This window comes from Lissotriton vulgaris, chromosome 5, assembly GCF_964263255.1.
Source record: "Lissotriton vulgaris chromosome 5, aLisVul1.2, whole genome shotgun sequence".
Lineage (NCBI taxonomy): Eukaryota > Metazoa > Chordata > Amphibia > Caudata > Salamandridae > Lissotriton > Lissotriton vulgaris.
In genome coordinates, this window is record NC_141693.1 from 1,987,615,456 (window position 1) to 1,987,628,698 (window position 13,243).

Consider the following 13,243-nt stretch of genomic DNA (forward strand, 5'->3'; position numbering starts at 1 on the left):
AAACCACACAATTGCGCAAAACATACATAAGCCACCACCTGTGGCAGTCCCTAGGCCAACTTGCCTTGTTGGGGCTAGGACGCCCTGTGTCCCAAATGTCAGGGCGGCTGCCAATGCAGCGCCAGTCAGGGATGCGCCACCGGCGCAAACCTAAACGTTGCAGCTGCCCACTAATTGCTGGGCAGCTGTGAACAGTCACAAGGGCCTAGGCCAACAAAGCGCTTCCCCAGGCGCTAAGGGGGCAGAGTCTATCAAGCCCCCAAGGCAAAGACTCCCATAGCAAAGGGGTCCCAGCAAAAGGTCTCCAGAGTCCAGGACAAGTCCATCAAGCATCCAGGGGCTGGGCAGGGCCCAGGGAGGCAAGCCTTCCCCTGGGCCCAAGCAGCAGCACGCCCCTGGCAGGGTTCAAATTGGCAAACAAGAACATTTTGTAAGAGGACACAGCCCCTTTTTATACAGAGAAATCCTTTGTCTAGCAGGGTGCAGGCAGTGTGAGAACCAGCTACAACTGGTTATAGGGAACTCCTTTCACAGGCCAGGCTAGGGACATCAGACGCACCACAGAGTGTGCAGCTAGCATTGTGTGGGGAAATCCCAGCCCTATTCAGGCCCAGGTGCACCCCTCCCCTCACATCAGCTTGCTAAACACTCCATTCGCCACCGGGGCAGACCCACCCAGACTCTTGGAGCCAGGCTCACCAACCAGCTTCAGCCAATCACACGCCAGACACACATTACACAAATATGCCAACTTCTAAAAGTGGCACTTCTACACTAGACACAATCATGCCGCATATATCATTGCGCAGCATTCAATCTCACGAGTTCGCACATACCAAACTCGACCCTGCACATCGCCACACATCAAGAACTACCATGGGCATACATATTCCCCATTCATTCCTATGGGAGGGCAGGTCACTCTCACCACACACACAGATAGCTCACGCACTTTACACTGAACCACAGTGAAAAAGTGCGCAGAGGCCTAAAATCACTAACGCCAGGTCACAGAAACAGGCTAGGAAAAAGCAAAAAAGTCTCGGGGTGAACCTGCCAAAAAGGGCTAGGTCCAACAGGTATCAATTTCCGACACAAATGACAGTTAAAGTCCCCTGCTATTAAAATCAATAGGGCTGTAGCACCCTGATCCCGCTCTCTCTGTAACCCTAGTCTTTCCTCCAGCTCTCCAACTCTACGTCCTCCCGCATTATAGAAATTGACTAGAGTTAAATTGAGGTCCTTACTTTTAAGCTGTACAGCTATCATACAGTCCGATTTCCAATTTAGGTCCTTCCAGACCCCATCCAAACTCAAGTGAACCCATATTTGGAGACCACCCTTTGCTCTGCTTGCCGTGGACTTCCCGCTGGGACAGCAAAGAATTTAAACCTGACTAAATTAAAATTAGTCGGTTCCACTTCCCAGGTTTCCTGGACACAAATTATGTTAAATCTGTTGATGTATTTCAACCACTCAGTGTTTTGGAATTTGGCTGATAGACCCGCCACGTTCCAGGACACTAATTTGAGGGTGCTCCAGTGACCACTGGTTGGGGATCCAGCGGTCATAATGGGCTCACTGGATGTTTGGGTGTCTGTAGGTCTAGCTTGCTGTAACTTACATGGTGCCAAATGGATCACATTTAGATGTACTCCTTTTGGGGACTCCCCTACTTGTATTCTTAACTGTGGCTCCCTTTCCTTACCTGTCTTATCCTTGGCTAGTAAGTCTACTTCACGGAGATGTCTCCCCCAGCCCAATGGCGCATATTTATTAAACAACGGGAGAGCATACCTTTCCCTCATTTGGACTGCCTGACTCTCGTGTGTATATGCTCCCTGAGTATCATTACCCGGGTACTCACTCCTCTCTCTGTAGATCCTTCCCCGCCCTCTTATTGGCTGCACCGTCCAACCCTTATGGTCTTCCCAGTGCCCTCCGATAGGCCCCTTGTTTTGAGGCTTATAAAAATAACTTAGATCTTGTACCTGTATATTTGATCGCGTGCATATCTGGGGACCATGAGTAACATGCTGTGCTACTTTAGGTTCTTTGAAGTTCACAACAATACAGTCCCCTAATATGTTTTCCTGCCTGTTTCCCACCCAACTCACTCTCCTTGAGAAGAGAATCTTACGTTGGGCCTCTCGGGGCAAAGGTCTATTACAGTTTAGCCAATGTATTGTTTTATTTTTCAATTGGTCATACGATTCCTCTACTTCCACTTTTAACTCAGGGACCCCCGTCAGGACCGCGACATATCGTGCACAGTCTTGGGGTAGATCTAAATGGATGCAACTTCTTTGCAATATTTCTTTCCGTCTCCTCATTACCTGGCACCCCCTGTAGCCTGTCGGAATCAGCTGTTCCCTTGCCTTCCGTTTCCCCCCCTGGTTTGTCTCTCACCGGAAGTTGCACAGCGATATCTGTTGTGGATATGGCGGTAAAGTTTAGATCAGTTGCACCCTCCCTTTCACCCTCCCTTCCTATATTCTTCGAATGATTGCCCCTCTCTATCTTGTCATCAATGCTGCCCAAGGTGCACATTATCACTCCCTCTGCCTTCTTAAGTCTCTGTTCAATTGCTTTGAGTCTGTCCCCAAGGGGCTCCAAATACACTGTTAAGAGGACCTCCATCTTCCTCCAGAATGATTCCTCAGTCTGCAAAGGGCCCACTGCAGACACTGGGTCAACACTGTTTGGGGCAGTTCCCCCTGACTGGGCTCCTTTAGAAATATTAGCAATTGAGCGTTCATCAATGACTATCTCCTTCTGGGTGCTTTCGGCACAGTTCTTAGCCTTCTTCCCTTTCTGTTGAGTTCCGGCTCTACTCGCTTTCTTTTCACAGTTGCCCCCCTCAAACGCTCAGCTCAGCTTACGTTAGTAAGTGAATTAGGCCCCAAGCCCCGCGCTGTTAGGGGAGCTGGGATAGCCTATGTACTTGTAGTCTCTTCCTGCGAACAATTGCCGTGTAGGTCTGGTCGTGTTTTTCTGGCGTGCACGCGTTCTGGATGGCCCCCAGAGATGATCTTTTCGAAAATACTGGGTCCATCGAGAGGCGGCGTTCCGTTAGTGCTATCTCGTGTGCCAGGACTGAGGAAGCCCTTGTAACCGGCATCGTCCGAGCACCCCTGGGAGAGGCGGCTGGCATATCATGACCAACGCCCGTTATCCACATTGCTGAAGCCCAGGGCGAAGCAAGCCTGGAAACTCAAAATTCAAAGGAGTCGGGAACACTGACACAAAGTATGGTACCATTGATGTTTGTATACTTTTGAATCCGACGCTAGCACGTGACATAGAAGTGCAGCCACCTTCAGACTGACGTTGAAGTTTTAATACGATCATATTGAGACAACCATTGAACCCCAGAGAATCGTATGTGTAAGCTCAACCATATGGCTTTGCTCATTTCAGGCATGTTTTGCTACTTAAATAAGTCCTGATGATGATCCCGTGCATCTATTAGAGCTTTTAGGGATCGAAACGTCGACACCCAAGAGTGGGTTGACACTTGAAATATTCTCAAAAATTTTGTGTACATTCCACTCCAGGCGACACTGCTAGCAATCTTTGCATCTTTTCGCAGTGCCCTGTCTTTGCTCTCTTTCCTTGCCTGAAAATCACCCTCTTCTTCACCCTATATCTATTTCCTCCTTTCTTGTCAGTACGGCACAGGCTTGTGTCTTGTAAAATTGTATTGTATATCTGACATTGTTTTTTGGTAATAAACTCCTGCCCCGGCTGGGCCAGGACAACCTGAATTGTATAGCTTCCATTGAGTTCCTATACTCTATATTGTGTATATGTTGAATAAGCTAAGTTCCATTGTCTCTCTATAACCTTGTAATAAATTGGTCACGGGTCCCTGCGACATACCCTGCTCCCGCTCCTTTCCTTCCTGTTCCGTTGCGCAGTGACAGATCGCAAAAAGAAAAAAATTACAATTGTTATGTTATGTTAATAACACTTCTATAGCGCACAGCTGCCCCAGCCAAGGGGCGTCCCTGCGCTTCAGGAAGGGTACCCAGACACAACATAGCAGTACGAGAGCGGAAACACGTAGATCTAGATCCTAAGAGCTATGAGGGAACATATGCGTTTTGAGGGAAACATCACTTACAACGCAACTTTTACAACGACATACCATTACAACGGAACTTTTACAATGCAAAAACTTTTACAACGCATGTATTTACAACGCATGTTTTTACAACGCAGGTACCTTTACAACGCATACCATTACAACGTAAGTATTGGTAAGTATATAATTATATTTTAAATGTTATATGTTTGGGGTAAAGGGGTATTTTTAGGGTTCAGGGTCAGTTTTGGGTTTTTGGGTAAAGGGGTATTTTTAGGGTTCAGGGTCAGTTTTTAGTTTTTGGGTAAAGGGGTATTTTTGGGGTTCAGGGTCAGTTTTTAGTTTTTGGGTAAAGGAGTATTTTTGGGGTTCAGGGTCAGTTTTTAGTTTTTGGGTAAAGGGGTATTTTTGGGGTTCAGGGTCAGTTTTTAGTTTTTGGGTAAAGGGGTATTTTTAGGGTTCAGGGTCAGTTTTTAGTTTTTGGGTAAAGGGGTATTTTTGGGGTTCAGGGTCAGTTTTTAGTTGTTGGGTAATGGGGTATTTTTGGGGTTCAGGATCAGTTTTTAGTTTTTGGGTAAAGGGGTATTTTTGGGGTTCAGGGTCAGTTTTTAGTTTTTGGGTAAAGGGGTATTTTTAGGGTTCAGGGTCAGTTTTTAGTTTTTGGGTAAAGGGGTATTTTTGGGGTTCAGGGTCAGTTTTTAGTTTTTGGGTAAAGGGGTATTTTTGGGGTTCAGGGTCAGTTTTTAGTTTTTGGGTAAAGGGGTATTTTTGGGGTTCAGGGTCAGTTTTTAGTTTTTGGGTAAAGGGGTATTTTTGGGGTTCAGGGTCAGTTTTTAGTTTTTGGGTAAAGGGGTATTTTTGGGGTTCAGGGTCAGTTTTTAGTTTTTGGGTAAAGGGGTATTTTTGGGGTTCAGGGTCAGTTTTGAGTTTTTGGGTAAAGGGGTATTTTTGGGGTTGAGGGTCAGTTTTGGGTTTTTGGGTAAAGGGGTATTTTTGGGGTTGAGGGTCAGTTTTGGGTTTTTGGGGTACAGGGGTACAGGGTAAAAGTAAATTTAAATTAAATTTAAATTAAATTAATTAAATGAAATTAAATGAAATTAAATTACATTAAATTATATTTTTTTCAATTAATTTACGATTATAAAATTAATATATATTTACCAATACTTACGTTGTAATGGTATGCGTTGTAAAGGTACCTGCGTTGTAAAAACATGCGTTGTAAATACATGCGTTGTAAAAGTTTTTGCGTTGTAAAAAATGCGATGTAAAAGCATGCGTTGTAATAACATGCGTTGTATCATCATATATCCGCGTTTTGATGGCTCTCCTGAACTTCAGCAGCTCATCTATTTCGCGAATATGGGACAGAAGAGAATTCCACAGTTTTGCAGCCAAAACACGGAAGGAGCGACCTCCCGCCCTACACAGTCTAAACCGTGGGACCACGACCAAGTTTTGGCTCAGGGATCTCAAAGAGCGCGAGCGCACGTAGGGCTTCAGAAGATTATCAAGAATCTGGGGGGAGGCCATCTTGAGGATCTTGAAGGAAAGGCACAGGGTCCTGCAGCATTCTGGATACGTTGCATCCGGGCGATTTCAGCCTGGTTGGCCCCCAACAGTAGTGAACTGGCGTAATCAAGCCGCGATAGTATGGATGCTTGTATGACCAACTGCCTAGTCGAGGCATCAAAGAACCTCAGAATAGGTCTCAGCCCTCGTAAGATGCCAAAAAAGGTGGCCGCTACTTTTTTTGTGTGGCCACAGAAACTGAGGGCTGGATCTAGCCAGACCCCCAAATTCTTTACCTCTGTGACTGGAATAGGCGTTACACCCAGCTCAGGGGGCCACCACGTATCACCCCAAAGATCCGTTCGCCTGCCCACTATCATGACCTACGTTTTTTTAGCCTTAACCTCTTAAGCGCTGCTGACGGCCAAGGGTCGTCCCGAGCGCTACCTCCCCAGTGCTGCGCACGACCATTGGACGTCCATTCAGCACTAGTTCCAATGGACAGAGCAGCACTGGGGAGGGATATTTGCGAAGCAGCTAAGGTTTTAAGCTGGAGACAGTTGGTATTCATCCAGCTGGCTACTGCCAAGAGTCCATCCTGAAATCTGGGGGCGTCAAGGTCGGAGTCCCCACTCAAGGCGACTGCCAGCTGTGTGTCGTCAGCATAGGAGACCATAGTCAAACCCCAATGCTTGACAACAGCAGCCAGCGGCCTCACATAAAGATTGAATAATGTGGGGCTCAACGACGAACCCTGGGGCACACCCAGCTCAGGGGATAGAATGTTATGTTATGTTATTTTTATACTTCTATAGCGCACGGCCACTCCAGGGAGTATCCCGGCGCTTTATTGAAGGAAACCCAACCAAAGAAGGGAGAACATAACACTGAGAGGACGTGAAGACAACAGGAAACCGCATCAAATTAAGGGAAAAGCCATGTCTTAAGGGCCTTTCGGAAGGACAGAAGGCTAGAGGTCTGTCTCAAAGAGATTGGGAGGTTGTTCCAAGCATGAGGAGCTAAGTAGCGAAAAGACAGTCCTCCTGCTCTAGCACGCTTGATAATGGGAACACTCATTTTAGATAGGGACGAAGATCTGAGAGATCTGGGGGGGTTATACCAGGACAATCGTTTAGAAATGTATTTGGGGCCTATGCCATGTAGGGCCTTGAAAGTCGTGGTCAAAGTTTTAAACAGAATCCTTTTAGCAATAGGATGCCAGTGTAGTGTTGAGAGAAGATCAGTGGCTCTGGCTTTTCTTGGAAGACCAAAGATGGCTCGGGCTGCAGAATTCTGGGCGATTTGCAGACGCCTGACCAAATATTTGGGAAGTCCCAGGAACAAAACATTAGCATAATCAAGCCTAGAGCCAATCAGTGCCTGGACAATGATTTTTCTGTGCTGGATGGAGACTAGAGGGAGGAATTTACGAAGCATCCGAAGGATGCCGAAACATTTCCCAGTAAGAGATGAGATATGCGGTCCGAAAGATAGCTCGTTGTCAATCAAAACTCCCAAGTTTTTGGCTTTCAAAGACGAACTAGTGGGAGGAAACATATCTTGCGGCCACCAGGGTTTCCAATCAGGCTCAGAGGTACAACCAAAGAAGAGCAACTCCGACTTGTCGGAGTTGCACTTCAGCCCATGACGTCCAAACCACTCAAAAACAGCGCTCAAACAGGCCATCCTTGTTGCTTACAAAGAGGAGCTGGGTGTCGTCAGCGTAAGTGGTTGAATTTGGACTCAAACTCAATTAGCAAGGCTTCAAATTAGAGCTAACGTAAATGTTACCTTTTGCAATGTCCGGGGGCTTCGAGGAGGGCCCAGCCCAGCCTCTACCAATCTCTAACGGGCTCAAACAGGCCTGCCCTTGGCCAGGGCTTCACCCGGGCATACCCGCTTGCGTCCCGTGCCGCGGGAGCCCAAGCGTCCTTTTGTGCGCCTCCTGGCACACTGGTGTGTCGTCAATGGCTTGCGCGATGCGAGGGACGCTGGGAGGTGTAGTTTGCCTCCTCTTCCGGCGTCTGCTCGCGCTGGAAATGATCCCCGGTGACTCTCGGCGGTGGCGGCTTCTCCGAGAATGGTCCCCCCAAGGTAAGTTTTCAGCTGACTGACTCTTGGCAGTGTCGGCAGAAATATTAAAAAACGAGCTGAACCAGTGAATCAAATATTGCGACTACAAAGCAATAAACTCACACTCCTACGCATGAGAAACATTTCCTACAAACAAACATTGACGTAAAAAAGCTCTGAAGGTGTCATCTCTTCTCGGTAGGGGCTTTTGCTCAGGGTCCTTTACTTCCGTGCAACCCTCCTGGACAATGTGAATGACCACTCTAATGATAGCTTTCCACAGACCCATTGAGTAAGTAGGCTGTTTTGTTTACTACTTTGATGACGGCATTGATAGAGTAGTAACCATCCTTCTTACCAGAGGTGGTAGAAAAGGTAACAAGGGTGCTGTATCGGCATTAATTAATGTATTTTGCAATACTGTTCACCTGCCTGAGGATCGTGGCTATTTTAAGGAAAAATGGACAAGAGTCATGGTCAAAATGTTGAGAACAACCCAAATGAGAACTGAAGAAAATTATATTTGAGTGCTCTCACAAGAGCCTCAAAATGGTTCTATTGGTACAGAAAAGAAGTGGGATTCATCAAACTCCGCTTCAATCAAATATTTATAGCCTCTGAAATATGATGTATGAAAGACTGACAAACAACAGAGATGCAATAGAAAGGAATAGCATCAGGACAGATGTTCACATCACCAGCAGCAACGTTAGTGCTTCTTTTTCTCCCACCTATCCTCCTTCTCATGCACGGAAAGAGTCTACCATGGCAAATACTAGCACCAGTTTGGTGAAGATGTCTTTCTCTCTAACCCTTCGAAGCATGCTGAAAACAAATTGAGAGTTCAACAGAAGGTTTTCAGGTTTATTAGTACAAAAGCTCCATTCCTAGCTGATACTGTAATTCCAATGAACCAGTTTTGTATTCTGTAAAAAAGCAAACGTTGCACCCAAATATGAGGGTATGGGCCAAAGGCCTATCAACCGCTTTGTGACGTTTCACTGTGGGAGCCCGAACAAACCCATAATGTTTGGATCCTGGTTAGTGGATTTTAAGGCGGTAGCCTTGAAGTACCATTTGAACTGGGGCTTGTTTGAAAAGTCATCGTGTACTGCAAGATCGCAAGTCTTATAACGTTGGTTGTTCAGAGAGGTTTTCATAAGTGCACATGTCCAAAGGTTCCTCCTAATGCAGGTGTAGGAGAAGTTCCTGGCATGGGGCTAGTGCCAAATCTGTATTACCTAGGCGTCACAGCTTCCATTTTGCCATGAATTCTGATTCTCCTTCTGTACTGGGGGCTTGATGACTCTAATTTCTCTGTGACCTAAGATGGATTCCTGCATAGAAGATGCAGGACCTCACTGGATGCCAGTTCCCCAAATATGAAAGACTTGTACCGTTGAGCATCTAAGAACTGCTTACCACATCTGCTGACACTTGAGACAAATGTTGAAAAGTCATGCATGGGAGAGCAAGACACGTTACTCTTCTCTTATCAAATCACATTTTTAAAAAACATGAAAAGCTCACTGCTTCCAGAAAGGGGAGATGCTACAAGAAAAAAAACACCCAAAAGAGGAAAGTACTGAATAAGTTGAAATCTCCATCCTGTTTTACAGGCACCTCAAAGATGTTCCAGAAGTAGTGGTTAGACTCGCACAGACCAAGGAACACTCGCAGGTGAAACATACAAACGTTCTGCCTGCCCTGGGAGATAAGCCAAGCAGCCAGTTGCAGGGAATTTGCAACAAGTTGGGAAGGAAGGAGAGTAGTATGACTATAGATATTTTATCTAATCTGTTGGACAGTTGGGTGATTTTAAGAGAGAGGGCATCTAACCAACCAAACAAATAAAAATTAAAAAAATTAAAATGAAGCTAAACACAAAAATTCAAGAAAGAAAACAAATGTACCTAGTCATGCCCTTACTAAATGATATCTGGAAACTAGGCAAAGTGCATGGCTGTCAACTATAGTTCCTGGAGTGGTTGACTAAGCTATGCCTGTAAGATCTACAGAATATACAAAGAGTTCATGTGGGTAACATTAGATGAAACTGAGCTCACTATACAAACCTGTTTTTATAAAAGGAATAATCAAGAAACGTATAATTCCTATTACCTGAGGTCCTGAACAGGCTTGCAAGGGCCAGGCATGCATTTTTCACCAAGATTGGCCTTTCTGGGTGCTTCTTGACAGCTTGCAAAAGAACAAGAGTGACTTCCTCGTGTTGATCTCCAGCAAAGCATTCTGAAACACAAGGCTAGAAGGTTATGTTTGTTAAAATGTAGTATGTGTATTGTTTTAATTTTTGTATTTCTTTATAAAGTTTTATATAGCATGAACATGACCCTAGAGGGTATCAAAGCTCTTTACAAATGGTTAGGCAAGAAGAAATTGCTAGAACAAACAACAAACATATCACGAACAGTACACAGTGTCACCAAGGTAAAGGCCAATGAGTCAATTAACAAGGTCATAGCAGGACAGTAATAACCATAGGTGTAGACCCTGCATCGTATCGGTGCCCAGAGAGGAGAGCCAGTGGGCTATAGGGTAGAGAAAGTTCAGTTGTAAGTTTTCTTTGTATGAAATTTCCGAGGTTTCAACAATAAGGTGCTAGTGCTTCTATGGGATCTGCAGCTGCCAGACTGCTCCAGTTTTTCTGCCAGGTACTTTGGTGCATTTAACCTCATCAGCGCGGCGCAGATTCCTGAGCTGTGCTGAACGTTCTTATGAGCCAACGGACTCATGGCGGAACAGTTCCGTCATGAGCACAGGCCAACCGACGCTCATGACGGAACCGTTCCGTCAATAGCATCGAAGGGGTTAAGTGTAGGATTGTATGGGTCATGCAAGCAATTTTCAGATGTTCCTTGCCTCATATGGGAGCCAGTTTAGAAATTTCAGATAAGGAGTGATGTAGTTGTTTTTTGGTATCCTGTGATGAGCCTTGCAGAGGAACCCTTAGTGGAGCCAAATTCGATCTAGGTAGGTCACAGAGGGTTGCACTTCCATAGCCCAACCTGGACATCAATAGAGCTTGCACAGATGACCTGAAGTCGTTGAGGGGGAAAAATAGTTTTATTTTCCTTAGTAAGTTCATTTGAAAGTTTGCAACTTTGGTGGCTAAACTGATGTGTTCATGCAGGTTCATGTTATAGTCATGGGTTTTTTCCAGTGATCTCATGGAATCTATAATTTGTGGAAGTCAGTTAGGAGCTGTTAGTTGCTACCTACATTGTTCGATATCGATTGATTGTCAGACTAACAGATATAAGCTTGGTAACTGCAAAGAATAATCGCCACGACTTCCTGACATAAATTGACGATCGTGGGTCTTTTGCAACTACCCGATTGAGTGATAACCTGAATCAACAACCTTTGGATATGAGATTAATATAGACAATGCCATATAAGCTAGCCTATACTGATCTTTCTTTGCAATCTTGGTGCAGAGATGCCCTAGACATTTTGATCATACCAAACATTTGTTTATAAATACCAGCACATCACAGAATGTGTTGATGTACATACATACACATAAAATAGACACATTACTGTAACTATATTTTTTCTTTATGCTGGACACTATGAGACGTACCTAGAGAGCATGCAGAGTGGCTTTCCACTTCCAATTATAAGTAAGAACAATAGAGAGCACACATTTACATCCTAGTTTGTCTGGGTAATGTCGGATTATGATATATTGAAGATTATGATTATACTTTTGATTTTCAGACAGACAAACCCCTAGAAGCACACAGGTAATTGATAACCTGACCGCCCTGTTCCTGTGGTGGCTACTATATTCACGTTTCTTTAAACACACGTTATTAACTATAATTAAGGTCCTGACGAATGCTGCTGGATCCCTTTAGGGGACCGACCTATGGCAGAAACATGTTGACCACTATAAGGGATATATTTGGTTAAATCCCTAATCCTCTCTTTTAACTTTGTCCCTGAGACCACCCAATAAAGTTTTAGAGGATCCATGGAGACAATTTTAACCACCACTTTACTACATTTGTTTGCACTCTGCCCCTCACTTACTACTCTCCACCACTCATCTTGTGAAAACACCTCAGCTCCTCCCTTCGGGGAGTTGTAGCCCACACCTCGGTGTGAGAAGGGAACCCATCCGATGAAGAATGTCACCTTGCGGAGAGTGAGGGTTCTTGTCCTGAAAGGATTTTTCCTTTTAGCTTTTTCTGACTTAACACCACCTTCTTTTCTCTTCGTACCCCTTCCTTCAACATTCAGCCAAGTGCACCTTATGTGTTATTTATATTTATTTACTTGTCAGTGGACCTACCTGTGTTCAGGGCTAGTAAATTAGGTACTACTGGTGGGCTTGCAGCACTGATTGTGCCACTCACATAAGCAGCACAATAAATACGTCTCAGGCCTGTCATTGCAGACTGTGTGCATGCAGTTTAAACTCCCACTTCAACCTGGCAAAATAAACCTTTTGTGATGCCCAAATCTTCTTTTTTAATGCACATAAGTCACCCCTAAGGTAGGCCCTGGACAACCCAAGTGCAAGGTGAAGTGTATTTAAAAAGTTGGATATGTACTTTTAGGTTTTACATGTCCGGGTAGTGAAAATCTTTTAAATTAATTTTTTACTACTGCAAGGCCTACATCTCCCTTATGATAACATTAGAACTACCGTATTACATTTTAGAGGTATGATTTCTAAATGGGAACAGGTAACCCCATCATGTTTGGTGTCTCTGGAATCACAATTTAAAATCCTAAAGGTGAAGTCGAATTCTAAATTGCAAATCTGAAAATTCTACTTTTCTAAAGTTGGCATTTTCTTGCCATGGACTTTGGTGGTGCCTGCAGCCTGTCTCATGGTCACATGACTGGGTGTGGGTGACAGTTAGGCTTTGTGTATTCCTCCTACAGCCACACACAATGGGGAGCTTAGGTGTGACTGGATGTGCGATCACAGGCAGGATGGGAGGTAGAAGCTGGGCTGTGCAAAGCTTACACTTGAGTAGTAGGTGCCCTGTCTCTACACAAAGGGTTTCATACCCCCCACCCCCAATCATTAGTCTGGAGCCATAGCCAGGAAGACTGGGCAAATGTGCACTTTAAAAGCATGTACACGTCTGGAACTGTGGATACTCAGCCATGAAGAAGGACTGCTGTGTTGCTACAAGGACTGCGGCTCCTGCTCTGAAGGAACTGCTGCCCTGCTACCTGCTACCCTCTTGTCTGTATGAGAAGGACTGAACCTGCATCTTTTGAACCCAGAATGACTCTAAAGGCTAGTTGGCTGACCTCATGATTTGAAGCATAGGGACACAGGAGGCTTCCAACAACCTTGCACCCACCATCTGTGAGTCTACCCTGCTAAGTGGTATTACCCCAGTCCTGGCCCCTTGGAAGTGGGCTTAAGGTGCTCTGCCAGCCTCCATGGATCCAGCGTACCCAACACATCTCCTCTAATGGGTGGTGCGATCCTGAGCAGATCCGACGCATCTCATCTGCTGCGAGGATTGGACCATTTGCAAGGACCCGCATTCATGTCGCAGCCCATCAGACCTGCCACTGCGC

General features: G+C 45.2%; 1 protein-coding gene across 2 annotated transcripts in view; it reads right to left on the reverse strand.

The window, feature by feature from the left end:
- The window catches only part of STKLD1 (serine/threonine kinase like domain containing 1), a 376,807-nt gene that overhangs the window by 180,728 nt on the left and 182,836 nt on the right, over positions 1–13,243 (reverse strand). For both annotated transcript variants that reach the window (XM_086924725.1, XM_086924724.1), the window contains exon 16: positions 9,794–9,922. In XM_086924725.1, the coding sequence (XP_086780851.1) occupies positions 9,794–9,922 (129 nt within the window). The remainder of the gene's footprint in view (positions 1–9,793; positions 9,923–13,243) is intronic.